The 27,898-nt window shown below is 45.4% G+C and overlaps 1 protein-coding gene across 2 annotated transcripts; it reads right to left on the minus strand.

The window, feature by feature from the left end:
• Positions 1 to 7,053: 7,053 nt before the first annotated feature.
• LOC102922176 (major histocompatibility complex class I-related protein 1) lies at positions 7,054 to 27,860 on the minus strand. Of its 2 annotated transcripts, none has more exons than XM_016004093.3 (6): positions 27,688 to 27,839; positions 15,480 to 15,740; positions 14,557 to 14,832; positions 10,568 to 10,843; positions 9,452 to 9,635; positions 7,054 to 8,050 (listed from the first exon to the last, which is right to left on the minus strand). In XM_016004093.3, the coding sequence occupies exons 1-5, from the start codon at positions 27,740 to 27,742 to the stop codon at positions 9,511 to 9,513; spliced, it is 993 nt and encodes a 330-aa protein (XP_015859579.1). In that variant the 5' UTR covers positions 27,743 to 27,839; the 3' UTR covers positions 7,054 to 8,050; positions 9,452 to 9,510. The 2 variants fall into 2 exon arrangements, with proteins under 2 accessions (XP_015859579.1, XP_076403764.1); XM_076547649.1 differs by having other exon boundaries at positions 7,191 to 8,050; positions 9,364 to 9,635; positions 27,688 to 27,860.
• Positions 27,861 to 27,898: the final 38 nt, after the last annotated feature.

Here is a 27,898-nt window from a genome sequence, read left to right on the forward strand (position 1 = left end):
CACTGTCAATATGCATGTTTATAGAATACCTTCTTGTCCCAGACGCTGGAGTCTTAAGCCTCATGGAACCTACATTATACGAATGACTGAGAACTAATGAAGGCCATGAGAATATCAATAACTGTGGCACATTAAGAAATTGGAGTAAACAAACTTTGTGGCTTTAGCGAACCAGCCTGCCTCCATCTTAAGCTTGAAAGTCATCTTATAGTAAAGACTAACGAGACTCATCCCGATTTATGATTAAATTTCTGTTTCTCAAGGACTGGGCTATGCCCCATCTGTAACCTTAACTACAAATGGTTCTGTCCTGCCTGTTCCAGGAAACAGCAACCTTTTCTTTGTTTTAAAAAGTTATAATGGGGGTTGGGGATTTAGCTCAGTGGTAGAGCAGCTAGCTGCCTAGCAAGTGCAAGGCCCTGGGTTCTGTCCTCCACTTGGGGAGTGGGGGGGGGGGAGTTACAATGAGCATCTTGAAGCCCTACCTTTGTTTCAAAAGGTTGTTTTGACTACCTGTTGTTAAGACCACCTTGTTATGTTCTGCTTCTGTAACCCTATTTTGCCCACCAAAGCCCGCATTTGGAAACCTCCTTCCCCAAGCTATAAAAACCTTGTCTTCCTCACATCAAATGCTGATCTCTTAAACCCAGCTTTTAGGGAGAGACAGCCCATGTATGCAAATAACAAATCTTACTTTAATTAATTTGGCCATGATGATTTGGGTTGGTGGTCTTTCTCCTCGAATCTTTGGGATTAACACTATTACAGTTTGCACAACGCCAGAAAGAAACTAATAATTCCTTGTGGCAGGAACCCATCATAGATGGGGGGTGGGGGTGGAGGAGAGACACAGGACCCGGGCTTTGAACTCACAGAGATCCACCTGCCTCTGCTTCCCAAGTGATGGAAATAAAAGTGTGCACCACCATGCCTAGCTAAACAGCTGGTTTACAAATCTTTGATTTCAGTTTCAGTTGGAAAGGACAGAATTGGATTAAAGCAGCTTGCTCTTCCCCTTTGGGGATCCACAGGGACCATTGACTAATTCCATTAGTTTTGTTTTCAGTAGGGTGATAGGCAACCCATCGACTCAGCCTCTGGGGCTCTGTCTGGTTTGATGACTTCCTGTTGTGGGTGACACACAGATTATGTATCCATAGCTGTGTTGTGAGTAATGAACAGAGCGTGTGCTTAGGTATTTGAGCGCAGGCGAGGGTTGTGTTCCAGCAGCGGATGCGACTCCAAACGATTGCGTTTTATTATTACAGTCCCTTAAAATTTCCTAGAATTGACACCTCTTAGCGCATGTTTCTTCTCAGAGTGTTCCTGGAATTCTCTATTTATTCTACTGTCGTGTTGCTCAGGGGGGAAAGGGAGAGAAACAAGACACAACCAGGAGCTTTTATCCAGTTCCTTCCGGTAACCAACCGTAGCTTCCGCCCTGATACCCAAGAAGGAAAAGAGACAAAGGCTTCTGGGGGCTTGGGTCTGCGTGCCTTATTTCCCCCTTGGGTAACACTTCTTTTCCCATTTCGGTGGCTTTGGGTCTCAACCTGTAGGCCCCGCTCCTGGGCTGTGTGTTCTGTAGGCGACGTTGGTCTCAGAAGCTCTGTTTCTCCTCCCCGGCTCGCTCTCTCACCTCTTCTACTTCTCGGAGGTCTGGCTGCTACCGTGGCACTTGCCTCCGGACCCGGACTCTCCTTGCCAGGGGCTCCAGGCCAGCGCAGCCTTCCAGCTGCCGCCCTGTCACTCAGCCCCTCAGCGCCAAGACTCCCAACCTTCTGGCCCCAGACATTCTCTCACACCCAGCCCCCACCAGGGACACACGCAGAGGCCCCTGCTGGGTTCTGTTAACTCTGAGTGGGAGGACGGAAGAGAGGGAAAAAGCAAGCAGGACCAAGCCTCCGAAGGAGCAGTTTCCCCGCACTTCCTCCCAGACAGGCATTGATGAGATCTGCAATGTTCTGCCTGGGCGTGTGAGCTCAGGGGCAGAGACCTTGCCTGGTGTGCTTAAGGTCCTCCACCCGATCCCCAGTAACACACGGGGTAGGGGAGAAGGGAGAGGGTGTATTGATGAAATGTTCTGCTTGGGCAGATAGCTCCAGGATAGAGCCCTTGAGGTTCCATCTCAAGTACCTCACAAATCTAGATTCTACCTAGAGAAGAGAAACACGGAACTATTTGTCTTCCGTCCTCCCCATGTCCCTCTCTCATCGCCTCTCTTCCCACCCCCTTAGATCTCTTCCTTTCCCTGGTACTCTCCCTTCTAGTTTCACGTCCTTTGTATTTGTGTTTATATCTAAATTTTGCATATGAAAGGAAGTATGCAATATTTATCCTTCTGAGTCTGGTCAAGTACCTCGTATAGCTTTCAAGAAGAGCAGTGTTGGAGAGATGGCTCGGTGGTTAAGAGCATTAACTGCTCTTCCAGAGGGCGGGGATTCAAATTCCTAGCACCTACATGGCAGCTCGCACTGTCTGTAACTCCAGTTCCTGGGGACCCAACACCCATGTCAAAACACCGATGCACATAAAATAAAAATAATTTTTTTTAGAAAAGAAGAACAGTGTCTTAGGAAGACTAGGAGTTCAGCTCTGCTACATATTGAGTTTGAGTCTAGCCTAGGCTATATGGGACCCTGTGTCAGAGAAAATGAGAGTGCAAACCTTATTCCTTATTGGGACACGGTAACATATACCTAAGGATGTTGCAAGTTTGAGGCAGCCTGGACTAAGCCTGTCTTTAAAAAACAGAAAGAAAGGGAGGAGAAAAGAGAGAATGAAGAACAGACAGCCTCATGGAAGCAGCACAGAATTCTGTCCTTGTCTTTAACACATTTACAGTGGGCGAGGGTAGAAGTTGGTAGACTCTTTGGGATCTAGTCTCACAGACAGGGCAAAATCTAGATGAGACTGTGGCTGTCGTAGTGAGGCCTGCAAGACCACCCCAGTAGTGAGGCAAGAGGAGCAAGCCTGGACTACATTGTGCAGTCTGGAGGTGTGGGGAGGTGTTGTATCAAAGTTTCTCAAAGAATGTTGAGCCGGCAAGACAAATCACCGGGTAAAGGCACTTGCTGCCAAGCTTGACAACCTGAGTTTGATCTAGATGGAAAAGAGGACCAAACCAGCTTCCACATGTGCACCATGACTTGCTCCATGGCATGCACCATGGCATGCACCATGGCATGCACGTGCCCTGCCCCCACCCCCACTCATATAAAGACTAACGAAGGTAATTTTTTAAAAAGTTAATACTGATGAAATCCATCAAGAGTTCAGATGAAGCTATGGACTGCTAACCCCCAGGCACCTGAAGTGGCTCAGGTTATTTCTCCTCTGTGACTTCAGCTGTAAGATGACACTGTTCCTTGGCACCAGCACAGGAAGACTGGCTAATCAAAATAACTGTACTGACTCACTCAAGAAGAATTTACTGAGTTTCTACTACATACAAGGCATCATGGAAGCTGACCGTGAAATGTTATATAAAGATTTTAAAAATAGATTGTTACGGATAAACACCGTGATTATGTAAAATGATGGGAGTAATTTTAACTGGAGGAACTAAGGAGAGCGTTTGCTTCTGTCCTGTAGGGTGGACTGATCTTTTTATCCCCACCGTTGCTCCTCCCTTCCAAATGAATCCGATTGCTTCCGTGTTGGGTCTATTTGTTTTCTATTGGAATGGAGAGTAGCTGTGTAAAGTCCAGCTGCACAGGAATCCCCCCACTAAAAGGGCAAAAGAGGTCAAAGTCCACTCAGTGTTCAACAGGCCAAGCCACGTGACCTGGTCTGGCTTGTTTTATGTCAACCAGACACAACTAGAATCACCTGAAAAGAGAGACCCCCCCCCCCAATAGAGAGAAAAAAAAAAAGGTTTCCTTGAGGTCCAGCTGTAAGGCATTTTCTTAATTGGTGATTGATGGGAAGGGCCCAGCCCATGGTGGTGGTACCATCCCTGGGCTGCTGGTTCTGGGTCCTATAAGAAAGCAGGCTAATAGCCAGGCGGTGGTGGAGCATACTTGTAATCCCAGCACTGGGAGGGGTAGAGGCAGGAGAATCTCTGTGAGGTTGAGACCAGCCTGGTGTACAGAGAAAGTTCCAGGACAGCCAAGGATATACAGATGAATCCTGTCTCAAACCCATAGCCCCCCCCTCCAAAGGAAAAAAAAAAAAAAGAAAGAAAAGAAATCAGGCTGAGCAAGTCATGATGAACAAGCCAATAAGCAGCACCCCTCTATGCATCAGCTTCTGCCTCCAGGTTTCTTCCCTATTTGAGTTCCTGTCCTGATGACTTCCTTCAGTGATGGTTTACAATGTGGAAGTGTAAGCCAAACAAATCCTTTCCTCCCCAAGTTGCTCTTAGTCATGGCATTTCATCATAGCAATAGGAACCCTAACTAAGACAGGGTCTTTGTTTTGGACAGGGTCTTGGCCACAACTGTCCTTTATGGGTTAGCTGTGGCTCTGCTGGTTCACAAAACAGAAACGGAAAAACTGGGCAAAATTTTGTGTTTTAATCAAACAAGACCTACAACAAACTGTTAGTGGCATATACAGACAGCTTCTCTTTCTACATGAGAAGCTACTCACATATGTGTTGCATTTTCTGTCAGCCCTGTCAGTCATGGGAAGAAGAGGGGAGGTGGACAAGGGAGGCCACAATGAAAGCTTCAAGATGTCCCCTTGGAACAGGGCACCTGCACTTTCTCCAGAAACCTTATACCCAGGGCACCTACGAACCCTGGGGTCTTTGCCCATTTAATCCACTGAAAAGCATCACCTTGTCCCCTCCAGTAGAACTTGACCTTCATGCTGAGAGACAAAGACGGAGGCACCGGAAGCCTCAGGCTTTCTGTAGCAAAGCCTGTTAGGCAAATAGTGACTCCCATCTACATATGCTCTTCATAGTGTTACTTTGACAATCTTCCTGCTGAGCGTCAGGATCTATGCCTCTTCTCCTGGAAACTGAGCAGGCTTTGGTGACTTCCTTGGCCAACTAAGAGTATGGCCAAAGTGATACCAGGTGAACGGAGTTCACTACCGCCTACAGAATCTGATTGCTCCAAGGCCACCATGTTGTGAGGAAGCTCAAACTAACCCATATAGAGCCAACATAGAGGTCCCCCCAACCCCGGGGGTGGGGGGGGGTTGGGGCAAGCTTGGCTTGGCTTGGCGACAGGCAACCTATGTTGTGCCCATGGCTTCCTTAGTCCTTCACTGTTTTACTTCCAGTCGCCGATTGTCTACAGTTTCAGGAAAGGATCCTAGCCAGCATTGCCTCCCCAAGTTCTACCCAAATGCCTGCCCTATGGGAGCCATGAAAGATGCTGAAATGATTGCTGTTTGAAGCGACTAAGTTTGGGGTTTGTTACTTAGCCTGTGGGTTTGGGGACAATGACAAGCTAGAAGGACTGTGAAGAAAGGGAGCCCGAAGTGAAAGGGAGATGCGGAGATTTTCCAGAGAGAAAGGTTAGATGAGGACAAGCATCCGAGGAGAGGCGCTTCTGAAGGGCCAGTGAAGGTCATCATCTAAGGACGGCAGTGCTGTCCAGTGAGTGGGGCTGGAAGACTCAGGTTTTGGAGACGGACAACCAGAGTTCCTTTCTGACTTTGCTGTCCACTGTTTAGGGCTTGAAACAAATCCCTTCTCCCAAGAGAGCATTCTGTGAACTAATACGTTGTTATGAAAAAATAGGAGGTAAAAGAGTATGTCCCTGGGCCCCCCTGAGTCTGGGGTCAGCAGACCCCTTTCTGTGATGTGCTTGTTCTCATGTAAAGTCCCCCACTAGAGGATGTGCTGCCCAGCTGAAACTAGTCCCTGACCCATGCGGCCGTTCTGCTCCTGACAGCAAGTGAATGCATTGGCGTTTGGTATTCCTCCTCACGCATCCATCCGACTCCCACATGGGAACACTTGACCTGCTCATATGAAGACAGAGCTTCAGGCCGGGGTGACCAAAATACGACTACCTCATGGGACCCTGCCAGAAAAATGACCAACTAACGGACCTTATGACAGAAAGTAAAAACACTCTTCTCTCCATCCAAAAAACAGAGAAGAGGAAAAAAAATTGGCAGTTCCTCAGCGATGAGGGCGGGGTCAGAACATGGAAATTGCTGGAACAAGACAAGGTAAAGGAGGGCATCAGGAAACCTGTCACCTCCTTGCTTTTATTTTATTATTATTATTTTTTTTTAAAACAGGGTCTCATGTATCTCAATTCCCTATGTAGCTGAGGATGACTTTGAACCCCTGATCCTCCTGCCTCCATCTCCAGGTGTTGGGATTACAGGTGTGTGTTGTCATGCCTGGTTTTATGTTACCCTGGGAATTGAACCCAGGGCTTCTGAAGGCTGATCCAGTAGTCTAACAATTGACTAGACTCTCTACTGCTCTTTAAACCGCTTCCCTTCTTCCTTGCCGCATTTGCCATTTTCTAGACAAAACCTTGGTCTGTACATGCTAAAGAGAAAACAGATAATAAATGGAGTTTAAAACAAAACCAGTCAAACATGTTCTTCATGTAGTGTTCTTGATCTAAAACATTCAGCAAAGACAACTCAAAGCCTAAGCATAATTGAAGTGGTGGTGAAGTTCTCTGTCACACTTAGATTATGGTACCACATTGTTCGTGGACCTTGGTTACTGTACATCTGTAATCAGTAAACATGAATTAATTCAATGGCAAGTCTAATAGTATTAAGAAACAATATAATTTTAAACCACTTACAGAAAAAGAAAGATCTAAAGTTTTAGTTTTTGTTTGTTTGGTTGTTATTGTTGTTGTTGTTGGTGGTGGTGGTGGTGGTGGTGGTGAGTGTGTGTGTGTGTGTGTGTGTGTGTGTGTGTGCGCGCGCGTGTTTTTGAAGTGCTGAAGACTGACCCTTGGACCTCACACATGCTAAGGAAGCTCTCTGAGCTACACCACTGGGCTACACACTTAGTCCCAAAAAGATCAATTCTAGCTTCTATCTTTTCTGTACTAATTCAGTCTCCAACACCAAAAGGGGAGGAGGGGACTCTTTTTGAGACATAAGCACACTGCCATATTTATAAGATGTTTACATTTATTTATTTAGTGTATTTGTGCCATGGCACTCATGTGGAGGTCAGAGAACAACTTTCAGGAGTCAGTTAATGGTTGTTTTTTTTTGTTTGTTTGTTTGTTTTTGTTTTTGTTTGTTTTAAATAGAGTTTCATTGAGTAGCTCAAGCTATCCCTAAACATACGGTCCACCTGCCTCAGGTTCCTGAGCACTGGCTTATAATAAGGAGTCCCAGCACATTCAGCTTGATAAATTATTGTTCTAATTTCTCACAGAAGCAGTAAAAGTGAAGCCATTGCCATAGACCCAGCTAGACACACTTCCAATATTCCAAGCTATCTGGCAGAGCCGCCATGAACAGGCTGCTTCTGTTTCTTCTTGGGCCATAATTTGTGTTTAATGACTAGTCCGTTCACAGGCTGTTGTAGAAACTTGGTGGCTGTTTTCATGGGCTGGTCCAACCCTACTTATAGATTCACAGTCATGATAGCCATGATAGTCAAAGTTCTTACATGGTAAACATTCTCATGAGAGAAGATGAACAAGAAAGGCTGTTATGTGGTGGAATAGGGTACCCTCACATGGTGTCAAGCGAAGGCTGGATGCCCAAGTCTATGGCATTATAGGAAGACATCTCCTGCTAGGATGAGAAAGTTCCTTGCAGCTCTGAGACTCTGTAATCTACTTGTAAATCACCGTGGAGAAATAAGATGTTGGGAAGTACTGGGTCATGAGGCAGACTGTATTTGAAGTTGGTTGTGATAAAGGAGTCCATAAACAGCCTCAACACTGGCAGCTCTTTAGGAGCCAAAGAACAAAGAAAAATGTGTAGCTTGGGTCTTCTTATTACAAATGCTTAATTCTTTATTCCCCACTGTGTCAGGAGTAAGGTGGAGACTTCCGACCACAGACACGCGGGTGCCTGGGAGCAGAGATCATGGCTCCCGAGAGAGAGATGCACTCATTGGCTTGTGCGGGATGGTAGATGACTTCCTTTTGCTCTGAAAGGAAAAGACGTTTTTAGTCAGTTACATGTGTTCTTCCTCACAGCTCAAAATATATGCAATATTCAGCAAAATCTAGAAGCAGCCACTGACAGTTTTAGCCTTTCTCAAGGTTCTCTTAGAACTTGACAAATTTTAATTCAAAATTTACAAATTGCAGAAGATAAAAAGCAGGAACTTTCTTCTTGAGATGCATGTATTAGTTGGTTTAGGATTCATATTTTACTCTATAATGTAAACATTACTCACCCACCAGCTATCTTAGTTGGTTTTCTAGCAAATGGATGTTGTAGAATATTATTTGAAGATGTGTTACATTTGTTTATACTGCGGAACATTTGTTTAATAATGCAGAGATGTGTTGCATTCTTTGATGCTGCATTTTTTTAACTCTGTGAAGCTGTGTTACTTTGCCTGTCTAAAACACCTGATTGGTCTAATAAAGAGCTGAACAGCCAATAGTTAGGCAGGAGAAAGGATAGGTGGGGCTGTCAGGCAGAGAGAATAAATGGAAGGAGAAATTTGGGAAGAAAACATCAAGGAGCGAGAAAGAGGAGGAGAGGAAGAATCCAGGGACCAGCCACCCAGCTACACAGCAAGCCACAGAGAAAGAAGTAAAGAAAAAGAAAAATACAGAACAGAGAAAAGTAAAAGCCCAGAGACAAAAGGTAGACAGGATAATTTAAGAAAAGCTGGCCAGAAACAAGACAAGCTAAGGCTAGGCATTCATAAGAAAGAATAAGCCCCTGTGTGTGATTTATTTGGGAGCTGGGTAGTGGGCCCCCCAAAAAGCCAAAAGAGCAAAGAGTAAAAAACAATCAACAACAGATGGATCGGCCCCACTGGTACCTAGTACCACACATGTACAGTATCACTTGGGTTGGGCTCCAGCCCATGACTGTCAAGAAAAGGCAAGCTCCTGCCCACCGGCTTCTGAGCCTGATCCGTGTTTCACTGATATTTGCTGTGACTAGCTTGAGTAACCAGTGAACCAGAGATAGGAAATGACCTTTCAAGACTACGCCATCAGCTCTATGACACGGGATCAGGCCTGCCTTTTTCACTGATATTCCCAGGAGCCAGTACGGTGCCTAAAGCAGGACTTGTAATACACGTTTAATGGATGGGTTTATTGTCTATGCCATCAAAAGCACATCTCCTGCTTCTCCTTCCCCACTTCCTTATCTCAAGTTCTGCTTTCCAAAGGCATCTACTTTTAAACATTTCATATTCCAAGAAATAAATCTTGCAGGAGGAGGACTTTCATATAATTGGGATAGAAGAATGGTTGTGGAAACAGGAAAATTCACCGGTATTTTCTTTATAGAGGGGGAACGTTGTCCCAGGCCCTCCAGTGACCCGAACATGAGGGTCATCCCATCTCTGCATGGAACTCACGAGGCAGATACAGTAAACAGAAGTCTCGGGAGCCGCAGCAGGGGGACCACAAGCAGCCTCTACAGTCCGTCATGCCTCTCACGCCGGAACCTTCTCCAGGTCAGAACACCAACTCCAGCCAGGACAATGGTGAGGATTATGGTCCCAGAGACCGTGCTCACCACTAGAAGAATGCTTCCTGATTCTGTGAGTAAGTAAATGAGAAACACCTCCAAGTTGCTTCTCCCGCCTGCATTAACCTCGTCACTGTGATGATCAGGAAGCTTCCCGTCATCCCTTCTTCCTCATCATCTGACAGCAAGTGGAATACATGCCCATGCTCTCTTATATTTACTTATTTAGTCCCAAGACAGGGTTTCTCTGTGTAGCCCTGGCTGTCCTGGAACTTGCTCTGTAGCCTACACTGGCCTTGAACTCAGAGATCCGTCTGCCTCTGCCTCCCGAGTGCTGTGATTAAAGGCATGCACCACCACTGTCCAGCTATTTTTAAAAATGTAATTTGTAATATAGAAAACAGCAACAGGTATGACCTACACAAATGATAGCTGCTTGAGGTTCTCAGTAGTTCATAAGACTATAGATGAGCACGGGAATTAAACACTGAGAAACACTGATTGAGAAGAACCATTGTTGGAGCTGGAGAGATGGCTCAGTGATTAAGAGCAGAAGCTGCTCTTCCAAGGGTCCTAGGTTGGATTCCCAGCACACATGGTAGCTAACAACCATTAATCATTCTAGGTCCAGGGGAATTAATGGCCTCTTCTGGCCATCGTGGACACCGTATACATGTGGTGCAACAGCCATATAAGCAGGCAAAAAAAAACCTCACACATAAAATGGGAAGAAAAAAAAAACCTTTAAATTAAAAATAAAAATTATAAAAATCAGGGTTTGGGGATTTAGCTCAGTGGTAGAGCGTGCCCTGGGTTCGGTCCTCAGCTCCGGGGGGTGGGTGGGTGAGTGAATTATAAAAATCTTAAAAAAAAAAAAAAGCTGTTGCTATTGTTCCACCCACCTGATGAGGCAGTGGCCCAGCCTCCCTTCCTTCCAGGATTCTCAGCTTCCCATCTCTTTCCTCAGTCTTGCTCCCCAGACAGCCACCACCCCCACACTTACCCTGAGGGGCCTGAAGAACCATTTGGAGGCCACAGTGCTCCACATGACAAGAATAAATGTCTTTGCTCTGAGGGTCCAGATCAACGGACACCCACATTTGATAGGTTCCATCCCCACTGGGAAGCACGGCTCCATAATCCACTTCTTGGGCAATATCTTCCCCATTTTTCATCCACGTCATGGAAATTTCTGGTGGGTAAAAGCCATGAGCTCTACAGAAGAGAGCTGTAGTCCCTGGGAAAATTTCCTTCCGACTCGTTCTTACCATGGGAGGCTCTAGGGAGAAGCAGGTGCAGTTAAGGGGGAGGGTCCTGGGTACCAAACACTCAGTGTTAGAACATAGAGCCAAGTTCCCCAGTTAATTTTCTTTACTGCAAGAAATATCTAAAACTGAGAATGAGCCAGAATCCAGATTCGTCAACATCAGATTTGGATTTTGTAGACTTCCTTCTAGAGAATAGTCAAGGAAACACACAGAGCCGAATCACATTTTGTTTCTTTTTTTTTTTTTTTTTTTTTTTTTTTTGGTTTGGTTTTTCGAGACAGGGTTTCTCTGTGTAGCTTTGCGCCTTTCCTGGAACTCGCTTTGGAGACCAGGCTGGCCTCGAACTCACAGAGATCCGCCTGCCTCTGCCTCCCGAGTGCTGGGATTAAAGGCGTGCGCCACCACCGCCCGGCCACATTTTGTTTCTAAGGGGAGAAAAGGCATACAGCATCAAGTATTTGGAGAGTGTATTGGAGTTGTTGACTGTTCACCTTTGAGATACCCTTATGTGTCAAGGAAAAGCAGGTCACAACATGTGTAAATGACTGTCTTGATAAGTAAATCACCAAGAGATTGGAGATTAGAATGCGATGGACCCCAATTCTGTGTTTAGTGACAATGAAAAACCACAGCTAACTCAGGTCAACAGAGGCTCTGAATCGCGCCCCGCCATCAGATTGGTGCTCTGATAGCTGTAATCAGATACAAGCACATGTCATAGTTCATGTGCCCTCAGAGAAGCTACAGAAATTAACATTACAGAAGGGCTCTAACAATGATGGGAGAGGGAGGGGACATCATCTCTCTGCCCAAAGATGGCCTTGAGCTGGCAATCTCCCTACCTCAGCCTTCTGCATGTTAGGATTATGGGTAGGTACCACCATGCCCAGCCCAGGGTTATTATCCCTTGCTACCTTATGACTTAATATGTTCATGTTCCATATGGTATCATCTTAATATTTCCAACTGAAACTGGTCATGGAGCCATATCAAAACCAACGACACTGTTTGGAGAACCTTCCTACTCATGTGAGACCCACTTCCTCGTCTCTACCTTATCGTCTGACATTGTGGATACAGGGAAGAGCCTTCATCACAGACATACCTCCTTTGTCTTTTACCTGAGGCATGGGATTTAGTTGTAGGAAAAGACTTCCCAACATTCAAAATAAAACACTGCCAACAGAATTTTTTTTTTTACTATGCTTGCAAGAAATGAATCTACCTCCCAAGACATGGGTTTTGACCAAAAGGCTGAGACACCACTATGACACTCAAGATAGGGAAAGGGAACCATGTACACTGAAGTCAAACTTTCCACATTCTTTCCACGCAATTCAGCTTCCTCTTGGTTGATCCAAACAGCTTTTGAGCCAGGCAGGATCCACAGAATTAGCTAGCGACCTCTAAACCTCAAATTTTAGCTACTCTGATTGCGTTTCAAACCTTTTGCCTGGTACTGTACTCAGGACAAGCAGCAGGCCGGGTGACGGGGGCAAATGCTACCAGTATGCCTTGAATATAAATATAAAAATATAAACACAGGCTCATGTGTTAAATCCATGCTTTCTAGATGTCGGTGTTACTTTGGGAGGTTCTGGAAAGCCCAGGAGGTGGGGCCTAGCTAAAGGAAGTAGGCCCCTGTGGGGAATCCCTGGGCGCTGTATTTTGCCCTGGCCCTTCTCTCTCCCTCTACTTCCTGTGCACTGTGATGTAAACTGTTTCACCACATCCTTCCCGCCAGGATGGACCCAAACCTCTGAAATTGTGAGCAATCTTTCCTACTCTTAAATCACTTGTTTCAGGCGTTCTGTTACAGAGGTGAGAAGGATAACCAACACAGCTCTGTGGCAGACATACCCAAGTCAGAAAGTAAACTATTTCCCCTTTCCCTATCTGATGAGCATCAGCCTAAAACATCCCAGTAGTTAAGGGTGGCCAAGACTGGCCATAGATTTTAACCAGACCTAGGCTATCAGACATTTCATCCATATTATTTTTCACTAATTTCTGTGAAGTAGGCACAATTGCCCTATTTTATTCAAGACTGGAGCTTTGCTGGCTTACCTTCTAGAAGCTTCACTTTTTCCTGACAGGAGGGACTCCTCCTGCCAAACAACAGCCCATTTTGAGACATAACTCCAAGCCTTCATGACACGAGCTCCTACGAGGTATTCATCTTAATTTCCCCCTCTTTCACCATCACCCAAACAGTGCGTAACAGCTAGTGTCTGTTGGTGGGCCCCCCGGATCTAGCCTCTGCCCTTCTCTGGTCTGCCGAGGCCTTCACACTGTATCTCTAGAACTGCTCTGCTGCTGGGTTCCTGCTGGACTGTCTCAGCCAGAGAGCAGCGAGCTGATGATGAAGTACCAATCTTACCACGCTGCAGTCCTGCCCAGGGCCACATCCCCCCCGCAGCCACGCCTCTCACCGTAAGGATCCCCTTTCCACACATCGACCTTTGCGGGGCTCTGTTAGCTATGTCTCCTCTTCCCTGCCCTTCAGATCATGCCAGCGCAATGGTGTTCCCATGGTGTCCTTCTTCAGGCTCTCCCCAACCCCTTACTGGGGTCCCCACTAGACCCCACTAGACATCCCTGGTGAATCTCCTCAGTTAGACCTTGTTGGCTGTACCATTGGTCATTGCCACAACGCTGTTGCCCGCTGCAAATCTTTGAAGCTTTTTCTGACGGTCACAGTCATTAGCTAAAGAGGCCACATATGATCCAACTCAGGCCAGTCACAGTTCTCCTGTGATTTATTTATTTAGGCAACAAGTACTCGGAGGCAGTAGCCTGTCTTGTGGAATGGAGAAGCCACGAATATGTGACATTTGTACTGGTAGCTTTGGCCGCCTGGCCGGCCCTCCCTCACTCCCCATGGATGAAAGCATTCAGATATTGGTTTTTGGCTTCTTAGGTCCCCGCGCTGCTCTGATTCTTGTTTTCAGATAGGATGTGCTCGAGCCTGCTTGAAATGGGTTTGTTAACTGCAACCACTGAGCCTATGACAGTTATTCTGCAAGGAGGGAGGAAAGCCAATGTGAGGCCCGAATGGTCTGCCTCCAAAGCCGGTACAGTTAGACATGTTTACAACTGTGGTCCAAACGGCTCCTCTCCACCCTGGGCTTGCCACAGCTCTGGAGAGTCCCCCCCAGTGGACCTTACTCTCATGGGAAAAGGACTATAGTGTTCAGGGAATTTCCTGAAACATTTTGAATCATCCCATCAAACAGGAAACATTCTGCAGTTTGCTGAAGTTGACCAGTAGCATCATGTAGTTATGGCAGAAGATGAGCTGTATACCCAGAAGAATCGTCCTGTTAATCCCCAAGTAAGGAAAACCCAGTCCTCCTCAGCTCCTCTTCATAGGCCAACTTTTCGCTCACACCCCAGTGAACCCCTGCTTCTTAAATAATTTGCAACAACTGCCCGGCTTTTGAAAGCTTTTCCCAACCTCTCCCTGACAGGAGACGGAGGACTTTTCTTGATAGAGGTGCCCTTGGAGGCACTACATTCTGTCAAGACAAGTGGAATTGCTAAGGCTTGTCAAGATGCTGCTAAAAATATAACTAATGAGAGTTCTCTTGGGGGCTTACAGGTCAGAACAGTCCAACCAAGAGATGGATTTCAGCACAGAGTGAATATCACCTGCAGAAGAGGAAGCTAGACACAAAGCCGGTTTTTCTTGGGACGTGAGAACAATGTTCTCTCTTCTCTTTACCTGTTCTTTCCAGGGTATCTTTTCCATACTCCAAGAACCTCTTCAGCCAGGCAATGCATTCCTCTTCCAGCCAGTTCTTTTGGTATTGCAACTCATGCAGATTGGCATCCCATGCCCGCTTGGTGATGTGAGCCACATTATCCACAGCCACCCAGGAGAGGGTGTCTTTATTGAAGATGATGAAATCTTGCCCATCATATGCGTATTGGAGAAACCCCGTGGTGCTACCATCTTCCAGCAACTCACAGCCAATCATTCTCTGGTAGGTGTGAAGCCCTGAAACACATGCAAGCTGGGGAAGCATGGGTGAAAGCAGAGACAAGGGGCTTCTCGGATGATGGAGCTTGGCTGCGAGCACTCTTTGCCCTAGAAGACACCACCACACAGGCCTGTATATTTGAGTTTCAGAAGGTTCCTGCTTTGTAGACCCACATACTAACAGACATTGATGGGGTACTTACTGCATGCCAAAGGGTCACAATGATGCCTGCCTTGGGGAATTAGCCTATCTTTGGAATGATTCATTGATAAATTTTCCAACTATTCTGAGTGCAGTGTAGGAGCAAGAGATATGCAGGAGCCAGAAATATCTCTGGGACAATTCATATAGTACGTTTCTGTGCAGAAACAAGCAAATCGGGAAGCCCAACCATCCGAAAAATGAAACCCAAGGTGGGAAAATTTAGAATGAGAAAAGAGAAACTTGTTGGGTGCTAATGGGCTAGGAATATGGGGACAAGGGATAGAGGACAGTGTGGAAGAGCCATGGGGGAGATGGTGAGCACTGAACCCCATCCAACTGATTTTCTGGGTTTTGCCAAAGACTACAGAGGATAGGAGCAACTGATCACCCTGGCCATCGGCAGCCGGGGCCTCCTGGGAAGGATTCAGTGAGGGAGAGTGCTCATCTGCTGCAATCACACCTGAGTGGTTGTAATGCCTCTGTAGATGCTTCAGCTCCACCGTGAATGTCTGCTGCCAACTCCTCAGCAGCTGAGTGTACCTCTCCCAGTGATCAGGTGCCAGGTTCTCTGCCATCCAGGGAGCCCTCGGCTCCTTCTTTCGAGTGATGCTGTCGTATGTAGTGATAGCGTGTGAGTCCACATACCCAACAGAGATAAATTCAGGCACTCCGGGACCAGGATCCGAAACAGCCAAACGAAAATATCTCAGAGAGTGGGTCCCTGAGGAGGAGGCAAAGAGAGTGTTGAGAGTCACAGTTGACAGACTATATTACATGCATGCCACTAAGTCCCCATACCAATGTCTTCGCTCTATACTCAGTGTCATCCATCCCACTGTTTTCTCCAATACCATTATCAAATCCTAGGAATTACAACCTGGAAAATGCTTCATCCCTGTGACCGAGGATGGAATTTTACAGGTAACCTCTACTTGTAAACAATGTACAGTGTGATGTTCTGGTCTTGGGTGAAAGGCCAAAGACCATGCACTGGGCTGGGCATGGGGTAATGCCTGAAGAACCTCTGAGGGAGAGAAAACCCTGACAACCCAACCCCCCTTGCTTTACCAATAAAGCCTCTGGGTTGATAACTTAGTACTCTTACCCTACCTGATTCTCTCTACATACGTGGGCATGCACACACCTCCTCCCGGATTAGACGGAACTAGGATAGCTATTAAGTAAGAGTCAGGCCTCCTGGGGAAAATGCTTTCAAAAGCACAGTGCTTTTCCTTGCTGTACTGAACCACGCCTCTTCTCTACTTTCTTAGCGTTTTTCTGCTTTTTCTTCTACCTAAATATCAATATGGAATTTGTGATTATCACTAAGGGTTAAAAGTAAATTGAAATGAAACAATCCTCCCCGCCCACCATGAACTCTCGGGTTGTCCAAGAAGTTCAGGGCATGGTGGGGATAAGTAAGATGGCTTCAAAGTAGCACCCCAGGGGCTATCATGTCAATGTGGGCTCTCGGGGAAGTCTTTGCAGAGAAGGTGTCATCTTAGAGAAGATCTCAGCAAGAAGTGAATAGGCCAAAGGGAGAGAGGGCAGTGGGAGCTGGCAGAAGCATACCTGCTGGCCAAGGACACCACAATCACATTCTCCATGGAACCCATCTGGTGCCTCTATGGGCATAAGTCATGCCTGGCACTCAGCTGGGTTTCTAAAATGACACTTCACTATAGAGGGATGTCTGTCGATAGATGTGAAGTCAGTAACTCAGAACAGGGAAGATGAGGGGAAGTCCATGTCACACTCTTCTTCATAGCATGTCACGCCTTGTGACAATTTGTATCTTACCAGAATATGTTGCCCAGATGATCAAAGATTTAATATAACCATTAAAGTCGAATCGTTTGGAAAGACTAACATTGTTCTACACAAATGGTGATTTTACACCATTTACTCTGATCCCTTTCTTGCTCCAATAATTATGAAATCATGGTGGTTCTTCCCTTTCCATGAATCATCAGCATTAGTCACTTGAGCTGAAATCTACGGTCTAGAATTTGGCCCTTTGTCCACCTGGGCCAGTCAAACTGCTTCTCAAGGGGAGTTTGCTGCTTATTCGTCTGTGCTGGGCATTGCTGGAGAACCCACCCAAAGCAACACACAGTTCTCACATCCGTGTGCTGGCTGCTCCACTGTCCGGAGTTTTGTCTCCTTAAGTTGGCACAGCAGCAGTTGGGCCATTTGGACAAATATCTGAGGAAAGTTACTGGATTACAGAGCAATTGATTGAACACGTGTTTGCATTCATCCACGGAGAAGATTTATGTTTATTGAACATCTACCATGGACAGGTTTTGGGCAAAGTCAGAAAGAGGAAAATGAGTCAGATATCAATTCTTCCCTCCAGGAATTAACAGTATAACCAGGAAACAAAAAGTATAGAACATAAACAAACACAAGTATCCAAAGAGGGGCACCAATGGAACACAGCCAGGACAGGAAAATCCTGTCCTCACAGAAGTGGTCCATTGAGAAGTCCTCTAAGGGCCAGGCAGTGGTGGCGCATGCCATTAATCCCAGCACTCAAGAGCCAGAGCCAGGAGGATCTCTGAGTTCGAAGCCAGCCTGGTCTACAGAGTGAGTTCCAGGACAGTCAGGGCTACACAGAGAAACCCTGTCTCAAAAAACAAAAAACAAAAAAAATAAGCAAACAAACATAGAAATCTCCAAGGAGATGAAGGCAAATCAACTGGACCATCAATGAGTCCTACAGGGCAGCAGGTACCTCCATCATAACTATTAGAATCACATTTATTTTTTGAGTGAGTCCCATGTGTTCTGTACCATACCAACGAGAAACATCAGTTTCATTCAATCTTCACAATAATTAAATAAAACAAAACATAACATGGTCTCTTAAACCTCAGGCTGGCCTCAAACTCTCTATGTAGTCCAGAATGACCTTGAACTTCTGATTCTCCTGCCTCTCTTCCCCAAGTGCTGGGCTCACAGACATGCATCACCAAATCTGGCTTTATGTGGCATTGGGGATTAAACCCAGGACTTTGCACAAGCTAGACAAGTATCTATCTATTGGGCTACCTATCCAGCCCTCCCAATAGCCCTTCAAGGAAGGGCCTATAATTCCCATTCCACAGATAAAAAGTGTGGAGAGATTTAGTACATTGCTCAAAATTACCTAAATTAAGTAAGGACAACCTTAGAAGCTGATGAAAGAACCAGGAATCAGAATCTGATCTCTCATATAGGGAGCTTCTCTACCTATGACTACCCAGCTCTGTTAGAAAGAGGCGCTTCCCAGTCCAAGTACAGCCTCCTAGACCCTGGCTTCTCAGTGCTCTCTCCTGCCCCCTTGTGTCAAACATGTTTCCGTCTCTGATTTTCCAGTCCCTAAGGTCCACTCTCCAGCTCTTCCTTAGGTGGTAGTAGGTTCTGGTTGGATAGTCATGTCAACAAAGACCATTTCATTGTTGCGCTGTTCAAGTAACCCAGTGCTTCAGTGAGGTAAAAATGATTCCTGATAACTATTCTTTGGGATTCCGGGTGTTGTGGGGGTGAGGAGAGACGTCGATGGTTGTATTTTTAGTTCAAAGAGCCTTTGGATTCTTCTCAAAGCATGCAGGGATGTTGATGGCTCTACATTTAGTGGGAACCATGAGTCCTCTCTCCTAGCAACTGTCAAGTGACAGGATCTTATGGTGAGCCTAAAAATGACAAATGTGACGGTCTGACTTCTTAGCCACCGTCTTAATTACTTTTCTCGTCTCTATGGAAACATACGTGGTAGAAACATAAGGGAGGAAGGACTTATTTTGGCTCGTGGTATAAAGGGTACAGTCCATAATGGTGGGAAGGCAAGGTGGCTGGACTCACTCTAGTCTGGGTTTGCCCGATCTTGTGGTATAGTTCCCTCACATCTCTGCAGGGCAGGAAGCAGAGGGCTCAGGCTGGAAGTGTGCCGGACTAGAACCCTTAACCCTAACCATAAGACCCTACATCTGTTATGTAGGCTCCATGTCCAAAAGGCTGCACAGCTTCTCAAGAGATGCCACCAACCGAGCACCTAGTGTTTAAATATGCAAGTTTGGGGGTACATTTCATACTCAAACCACAGCATTCCATCCTGGCCCCAGAGGCTCATGGCCATTTCAAAATGCAAGATGCATTTTACTCATGTAAAAGTCTCCGAAGTCCTAAGACTTCCAACACTGATCAAAAGTCCAAAATCTTGGGGCTGGAGAGACGGCTCAGTGGTGAAGAGCACTTGCTGCTCTTGCTGAGGACCCATGTTTGGTCCTCAGTATCACAAGACAGCTCAAAACTGTAACTGTGGTTCCAGGGGATTCAGCGCCCCTTTCTGGCCTCCCCTGAGCACAGCACACATGTGATACATATACATACAAAAAGACAAACATTCACCTATAAAATACAAATAAATACATCTTTTAAGAAAAATCCAAAGTCCAAAAGAATTTTCCCAAGAATCAGGCAATCTTTTAACTGTGAACCTCTGTGGTGATATATTGTGTATGCTGATAAAATTTGCCTGAAAATCTGAGAACAGAACTAGCCACTAGATTAAACATAGTGGCCAGGCAGTGGCGGTACATACCATTAATCTTAGCACTCAGGAGGCAGAGATCTGGATCTCTGTGAGTTCAAAGTCCACCCTGGACTACATGAGATTGATTTAGCCTAGGAGAGAAACCAAGCCAGTACTTGGGAGTCACATGCCTTTAATCCCAACACTTGAAATCTCACGCCTTTGCTACCAGTGTTTGGGAAGCACACATGCCTTTAATCCCAGCACTAAGAAGGGAGTGATATGGCTGGGTGGAGAAAGGTATATAAGGCGTGAGGAGACAGGAACTAAGGCCCTTTTCAGCTGAAGCCTTTTTTCGGCTGGACCCCTTTTGGCCGAGGACTCAGAGACATTCAGTCAGAGGATTCGTGAAGTTGGCAAGGTGAGAAGGGACTGTTCCTTTGTCTCTCTGATCTTTCAGCATTTACCCCAATATCTGACTCCGGGTTTTTATCATTTTTGTTTGTTTGTTTTGTTTTGTTTTTGAGACCGGTTTTTCTGTGTAACTTTGCGCCTTTCCTGGAACTTACTCTGTAGTCCAGGCTGGCCTCGAACTCACAGAGATCCACCTGCCTCTGCCTCCCGAGTGCTGGGATTAAAAGTGTGCACCACCACCGCCTGGCGCTTTGGTTTTTCTTGAGACAGGGTTTCTCTTTGTAGTTTTGGTGCCTGTCCTGGATCTCGATTTGTAGTCCAGGCTGGCCTCGAACTCGCAGAGATCCACCTGGCTCTGCCTCCTGAGTGCTGAGATTAAAGGCGTGTGCCACCACTGTCCAGCTTCCCAGATTTTTATTATAAGACCATTTAGAATTTGAGCAACAATCCTCTGTAAAAGAAAAACAAAAACAACACCAAAAACCTTATGTATTTTCAAAATACACTGGCATAGAGTAAATATGGCCATTCCAAGGGGGAGGAAAAAAGGATAGCCAGGAAAACAAGGGCTGAAGCAAGGCTAGCTCATGGTTTTAGTCAACAAAGTTCATCTATTGTGCTGTCCAAGCAACGCAGTGCCTTAATAAGGTAAATTCGACTGTGATTCCTGGTAACCAGCCTTGCAATTTCAGGCATTGCGGGAAGGAGGGACAGAGATGGTGTTAGTTTTCAGCCAGCCCCATGTCTAGTTCCTAGGGGTTGTGGTAATGTCGTTTGTGTTCCAGTGGGCTTGGGGAGTCCAGTCTGTACAGCTCTGCTACCAGCAGTCTACTTGGTCTCACTCTTGCCCACGGTGCTTACAGCTTTCTTCAACAGATGTCCCGCTGCCCTTCGACATCCCAGGATCTTTATTGCATCTTAGGCTTCACCTTCACTGGTCCATGCATAGTCCACTCAGGAGCACCCTGCAGGTATCCTACCCTTCTACACAATGCCTAGCCTTGGTGGCTTTCTAGGACCTCGGTGCAAGTCTCTTTAACTTGATAACTACTGTATTGCACATGCTTGCAAAGCCAGCACATGGGGATGCTGCTGCCAAGTTCTGCGGCTAGCTTGAGATATCTCCCTTTCAACATGGCTTCTGAGCACCTGAGCAGCTGAACCTGAGAAAACATTTCCTTACGTGGTCCTATTGGAATGAGGGTGCGTGGAACCTTTGATGAAAGAGATCTTGTAGGGTGATACTTTATTTGTATTAAAATGTTATTTGTATGTTAATAAATAAAGTTGCCCAGGGGTCAGAGCTATTAGCAAGCCATAGGAAAGCAGGGTAGTGGTGGCGTACACTTGTAATCCCAGCACTTGGTAGGCAGAGCTAGGTAAGTCTCTGTGTGTTCAGGGATACAGCCAGTATTGGATACACATGCCTTTAATCTCAATACCAATCATAGAAAACCTGGAGGTCTATACAGACAGGTAGTGACAAGGCAATCATGTGGTTGAGTTTACAACCAATGAGAAGGCAGAACAGAAACACTATAAAAAGACAGACACACAGGAAGTAGCTCTGGTTCGGAGAGGCAGGACCACTGCAGGAGGAAGGGTAAGGTTTTTAGCTCTTAGCTCTGACCTCTTGGCTTTCTTCTTTGCATTGGTTCTGTGTTTCTTATTTAATATTTCTTATTTAAGAAATCTCACCTTTTCTACAGGCCTGATACAGAATGTGGGATTTTTCTTTAATTATATTAACATCTTTATTATTTATCCCAGCTTTCTCCACAGTTGCTTTGACCACAACCCTCCTCATGGTCCTTTTCTTGTCAAACTACACACTTTTCAAATATTTCTTCTCTGTTCCTGCTGCCTATCACTGTAATATGGCTAAAAAGCATGTGATAGTAACTGCCATAGTCTGAACGTTGGGCTGACTAGAAATCTTTTTCACACACACACAAAAATGGTGCATTACTTTTTAATTCAGCCTCATTTCAACCTTCAGGGCACAGGAAGAACATAGATTCGTGGCCAGAATGTGACACAAATGTCCTCTAGTCCAATTCCCTGTTGCCATCTGAAACTCATGAGCAAATATTGCCTGTTCTCACTTATCTCAGCATCTGGTCTTCCACACTCCTGCCAGAATATCCCATGAAGCTCTATGTACAGCATTCTAAGGTTTCACTTGCTCCCAGCTCCAAACATTTCCTTTCCTTTCCTTTCCTTTCCTTTTCTTTCTTTCTTTCTTTCTTTCTTTCTTTCTTTCTTTCTTTCTTTCTTTCTTTCTTTCTTTCTTTCTTTCTTTCTTCTTTCTTTCTTTCTTTCTTTCTTTCTTTCTTTCTTTCTTTCTTTCTTTCTTTCTTTTTTTTTGAGACAGGGTTTCTCTGTGTTGTTTTGGTGCCTGTCCTGGGTCTTGCTCTGTAGACCAGGCTGGCCTCGAACTCACAGAGATCCACCTGGCTCTGCCTCCCAAGTGCTGGGATTAAAGGCGTGCGTCACCACTGCCTGGCCAAGCCTTTTCATATTACTCTTTCACATCACTTCCAGTGTCCTACAAACTGTGCAGCCACGTTTACCATCACAGTGACCCACCTCTGGTACCCACATTCTGGATGAGTTACTTTTCTCATTGCCGTGACACGATACTTGATTAATACAAACAACTTAAGGCAGGAAGAATTTATGTGTATAACACTTTCAGGAGATACAGTACATGATAGTGGAGGAGACATGGAAGCTGGGATTAACTTGGTTAGGGAGGGGGCCCTTGCAGAACACCATCCTCACATTACACAATCAGGAAATACTGGGCTTGGCATAGAAGCAGGGTCAACCTATACCTCTCAACTCTTGTCCCTACAGCCTTATGCCTGCAAGCTAAGTCCCAAGTCCAAAAGCTCTGCAATATCCCAACAGCGCCACTATCTAGAAACCAAGTATCCAAACACATAAGCCTGTGAGGAACACCTATTGAAACCGTAACAGCTCCTCTGTCATGGCTACCTGTCTTAGTCAGGGTTTCTATTGCTGTGAGGAAACATCATGACCAAAAAGCAAATTGGGGAGAAAGGGTTTATTTGGCTTACACTTCAGCATTACTGCTCACCACTGAAGGAAGTCAGGACAGGAACTCATACAGGGTTGGATCTTAGAGGCAGGAGATGATGCAGAGGCCATTGGAGGGGTGCTGTTTACTGGCTTGCTCCCCATGGCTTGCTCAGCCTGCCTTCTTACACAACCCAGGACCACCAGCCCAGGGATGGCACCACCCACCATGGACTGGGCCCTCCCTCAATGACCACTAAATGCAAACAAAGATGCCTTACAGCTGGATCTCATCAAGGCATTTCCTTATTGGAGGCCCCTTCTTCCTCTCTGTTGGCTCTACCTTGTGTCAGGTTGACACACAAAACCAGCCAGCACACTATCCTTTCAAGGGTTACCAAGATCTCATTTCATATAAGTATTATTCTTTTCTGAATTTCCAGTAAACACAATCCTAGATGCTAGAGGTACAATTAGGAACAAATCAAAGCCCCAGTCCTATGAGATATTGCCAATCAACAAATATATAATACAAGGTCAAATGGTAATAAATTATAGAAAGAAAACTAAAGCAGAGAAAGGAGATGGTACAGAGAGAGCCAACATGTTAAAGGGACCAGAAAAGGCTCCAATGCTCAGATAATATTGAGCAGAGTTATGTCTTTTTTTGTTTGTTTCTTAATGTTTTATTTATTAGGGGGAGGGGGCATATATGGACATATCATTGTTCTAATGCATGTGCACATATGCAGAGGCCAGAAATTGCTGAGTAGACTCTGTCATTCTCTACCTTATTACTTTGAGACAGGGTCTGTCACTGCACCTGGAACTAGTCTGGTAGCCAGTAAGCCCTAGTGATCTTGTAATCTCTGTTCCCCATAGCTCTGGGGTAACAGGTAACATGGTCATATCCAATGTACACTTGTAAGCACAGAGTTATGTCTTTAGTGAAGAAGAAGTCCATGGGCAAAGACCCCTTCCAGACAGCTAAGCCCAAATCCTTGAGAGTGCATGCTTTGCATATTGGAGGAACATCAAGGAGATCACTGTCATGTTCCACAGAGTGAATGAGTGAGCGGAGATGCTTTTTCTTTTCCTTCCATACACCCTGGTACAATAATGACCATACACCCTGGTACTATAATGACCACATGTCTTGGACTTCCCAGAAGAATCTCAGTTTTGTGAATCTTACTATTATTGGGTTTTTTTGTTATTTATTTATTTATTTATTTATTTATTTATTTATTTATTTATTTGGTTTTTCAAGATAGGGTTTCTCTGTGTAGCCTTGGCTGTCCTGGAACCTGCTCTGTAAACCAGGCTGGCCTCAAACTCAGAGATTCGCCTGCCTCTGCCTCAGGAATGCTGGAATTAAAGCCCTGTACTGCCACTTGGCTTATGATTGGCTTTTGAGACAGGGTTTCTCTGTGTAGCCCCGACTGACCTGGACCTTGCTTTAGAGACCAGGCTGGCCTCGAACTCACAGCGATCTGCCTCTTGAGTGCTGGGATTAAAGGCATGCACCCAGGGAATCTTATTCTTTAAATGATTCATTGAAGATGTAATAAAATGTGATTTGATACATACACTCTTAAAAGATTGTTTCTAATATAAACTTAGATGTCAGAAATAATGCCCTTTGCCATCTGTCTCAATTTGGGCTTCATAAAATGAAAGCATTTAAAGAGTTATGTGTTTGGTCTTTAATCTAGACCTCTTCCCTCCAATTTTCAGCGGGCCTCTGGGGTAAGAGGTTTGCGGTCAAGCAAGAATAGACAGCTGTTCTTCCTAGTTAAGAGAAAGATCTATAAATTAACTGGATTTATAAGATTTAGACACATTCAATGTCACCTCTGAAGAAGAGGGCCTTGGGGAAGTGAAATATGGTCTCGGAGAGATTTCTTCTGTATGGACCTGGGCAAGAGCTCCCTGGAAACAGACTGAAGTCTAATAAAGTTTTTAGCAAATGACCATATTTTCTCATGTTAATTCTTCGAACTCAAGATCATTTCTAAGCAAATGGTCTACAAGTTTATCTTCTAACACTAGTACACTGGCTTATCTCTGATCAGTCCTTGTCTCTGAAAGCATCATTTATAAAGCAGATTGATGCAGTGGGCTAACACATCTATTAAATTATTAACATCAAGAGTCTAACTGTGATTATATCAAGATGAAACACACACACTATATGTGGCTATACAATGGAAATCTCACGCACAATGTCCCCAGTTCGATTACATCAACACACATCATCAGTTCAGTTTCACACCAGCTGAAATGAAGTGCAAGAAGAGTTGGAAAAGCACAAAAGAGTCATTTTTACATAAATTCTGCAGCTACAGTAGACCCCAGTTCTAAAATTGGACTCATTAGCATTGTCCAAGCTCACTGTAACTCAGGCAGGTGATTTCAGTGCTTTAGGAATGTTCCTTTGAAATATGAGGCCTTTCAGGAAGCATTTAAGTGCCTGTTGGGAACTAGATAGGGTCACAGAACCGAAAGGGAAATGGAGCTGTCTCCTCCTGCCTTTAAGGAGGGCAGCTCAGGGAAGATTCGGGAGAAAGAGAGTTAGAGAACTGTGCTGTGGATTGTGAACAGGAGCTAGGCGAGCCCCGGAAGGAGCAGGGGCAGTCACTTGTGGGCTGCGAAGCTGAAGAGAGAGACATGCTGAAGTAATATGGGATTATCTTAACATTTCTGGGAGTTATGTCTCAGACATCCTGGTTTCTCTGCCCCATATCCTCCATCCATCTATGGTGTAAAAGTATCTATTTATGGGCAACGCTGGGCACAAATATCAAGTAGGTCTTAAGCCATTTTCCATAAATCTGAAATCCCTTCCTCGTCATTGTCCTCAAAGCTCATTTAGTGAGAGTCACAGCGGGCAAACAGCCTTCACAGATAGATCCCATGGAGAGACAGTAATGAAACAGCTATAAAAAAAACACTTTCACCCCTAAGATCGAAGGGAAATGAGCAGCAAATAAGAGTTACTGAAGCCCATAAAACTGTAAAGTGAGCTTTCAGAAAAAAGGAAAACAACACAGTCTCCATCACAGAGAGCTCTAGCTACTGCCAGAGACTCATAGAAAGCAGGGAAGGGACCAGCAAGGCACACCCCAATCTTTCTTTTCTCCATGCTCTGGTCTCTCTTTACTGTCTCCCACCAAATGAACCAATGCAGAAACCAATCTGCAAAAAGACGGTGCTGTAGTCTGTAGCTGTCAGCCTCTAGAACGCAGGCAACAGAGCAGAAAGGCACTTAGGAGGTCAAAAGGCAAACAGTGACAGCACCAAGTGACACCCTATCTTATAATTTCCCACAGATTATCTAAGTTCCGAGTACTCAGAAATCCAGCGGTGTCATAGAAAAGGCCCAGATTGAAGGCAGAAGATCTGTGTTCTGATTGCTATGTGAACTCTGCCAATCTTAACCCAGAGAAAATTCCAACCTCGTCTTTATTGTTCTCTCTCTCTCTCTCTCTCTCTCTCTCTCTCTCTCTCTCTCTCTCTCTCTCTCTCTCTCTCTCTCTCTCTGAGGCGGGGTTTCGTTATGCTGCCCAAACTGGCCTCAAACTTACAATTTCCCTCCCCCACGCCTCTAGAGTAACTAGGATTGTAAGCATGCATCACCACATCCAGCTGTTATATTCCTCAAATCATCTGCCACATACCAAACTATCAATCAATAATTGTAGAATTAATACACAGATGATTTGAAAAAGCTCCTTCCTGGCATGCACATTAGTCAGCAGCTTAGGTGGTCTTCTCTGAGTTCCGGGATTCTCCTGTGCACCTTTAGAAGCACCAGCACCAGCTAGAAGGCAGTTGCTTAGGGCCGAGAAGACAGGTGCCTTCTGTCACACAAGGACTCTCGTGTGTTTGTGGCAACACAAGGTTCCTGCTGCCCTAGAGACACAAGCTCCTTAAACTATGAAGAACTCTTGGGTTTTTTTTTTTTTAATTTTAATTTTTATTTATCTTTATGCACATTGCTGTTTTGCCTGCATGTATGTCTATGTGAGGGTGTTGGATCCCCTGGAGCTGGAGTTACAGATACTTGTGAGCTGCCATGTGGACACTAGGAATTGAACGTGGGTCTTCTGGAAGAGCAGCCAGTGCTCTTAACCACTGATTCATCTCTCCAGCCCCAGAACATTTTTAAAAATATTTTTTTAATATTTCCTATGTCCAATAAACAAGCTCAGAGCTATGGCTTTATTGTTCTTGGATCTTTTGCTACAGGTAGTCCCTGGAGGAGGAGGAGGAGGAGGAGGAGGAGGAGGAGGAGGAGGAGGAGGAGGAGGAGGAAGATATCTATTACCCTGAACAATGGACCCATTGGACTGTTCAACACCCCGAAACTCTCATCACAGTCCAATGAGATTCACTGTTAGAAGAGAGGAGAAACAAGGAAAAGAAAGGCTAGAGCCGAAAAGTAAGGAGACAGCTCTCAAAGGGGAAGTAAGAAAGTTCACACACACACACACACACACACACACACACACACACACACACACACGCACACGCCTGGGCAACAGGTCAGCTGGTCCATCACCCTTCAAGTCTTGGGTGTGATGGGCCTGCAGATTTGCACCTGGATATTTTTGTAGTTTGCACCACAAGTTTAGGAATGAGCCACCGTGCTTCAGCTTTAGATTTGGAAGTAAAGAGCGCTTGGGATACTTACGGGCTTGGCTGTGCTGCACCAAGAGTACCGTGAGGAGAGGGAACGGGAGCATCATCAACTCCAACTAAAGTCCTTGTCTTTCCGGATTCTTTTACCTCAGGCGGTGACAGGCCCCTGATGAGTCTTTTTGAAAACCTGTACTCTACAGGCTCATGGGAAATTTGGTAACTGAGCAATACAAAAGGCCTTCTCCAATGAAAACGGGGACAGA

This window comes from Peromyscus maniculatus, chromosome 11 (genome assembly GCF_049852395.1).
Source record: "Peromyscus maniculatus bairdii isolate BWxNUB_F1_BW_parent chromosome 11, HU_Pman_BW_mat_3.1, whole genome shotgun sequence".
Classification (NCBI taxonomy): Eukaryota; Metazoa; Chordata; class Mammalia; order Rodentia; family Cricetidae; genus Peromyscus; species Peromyscus maniculatus.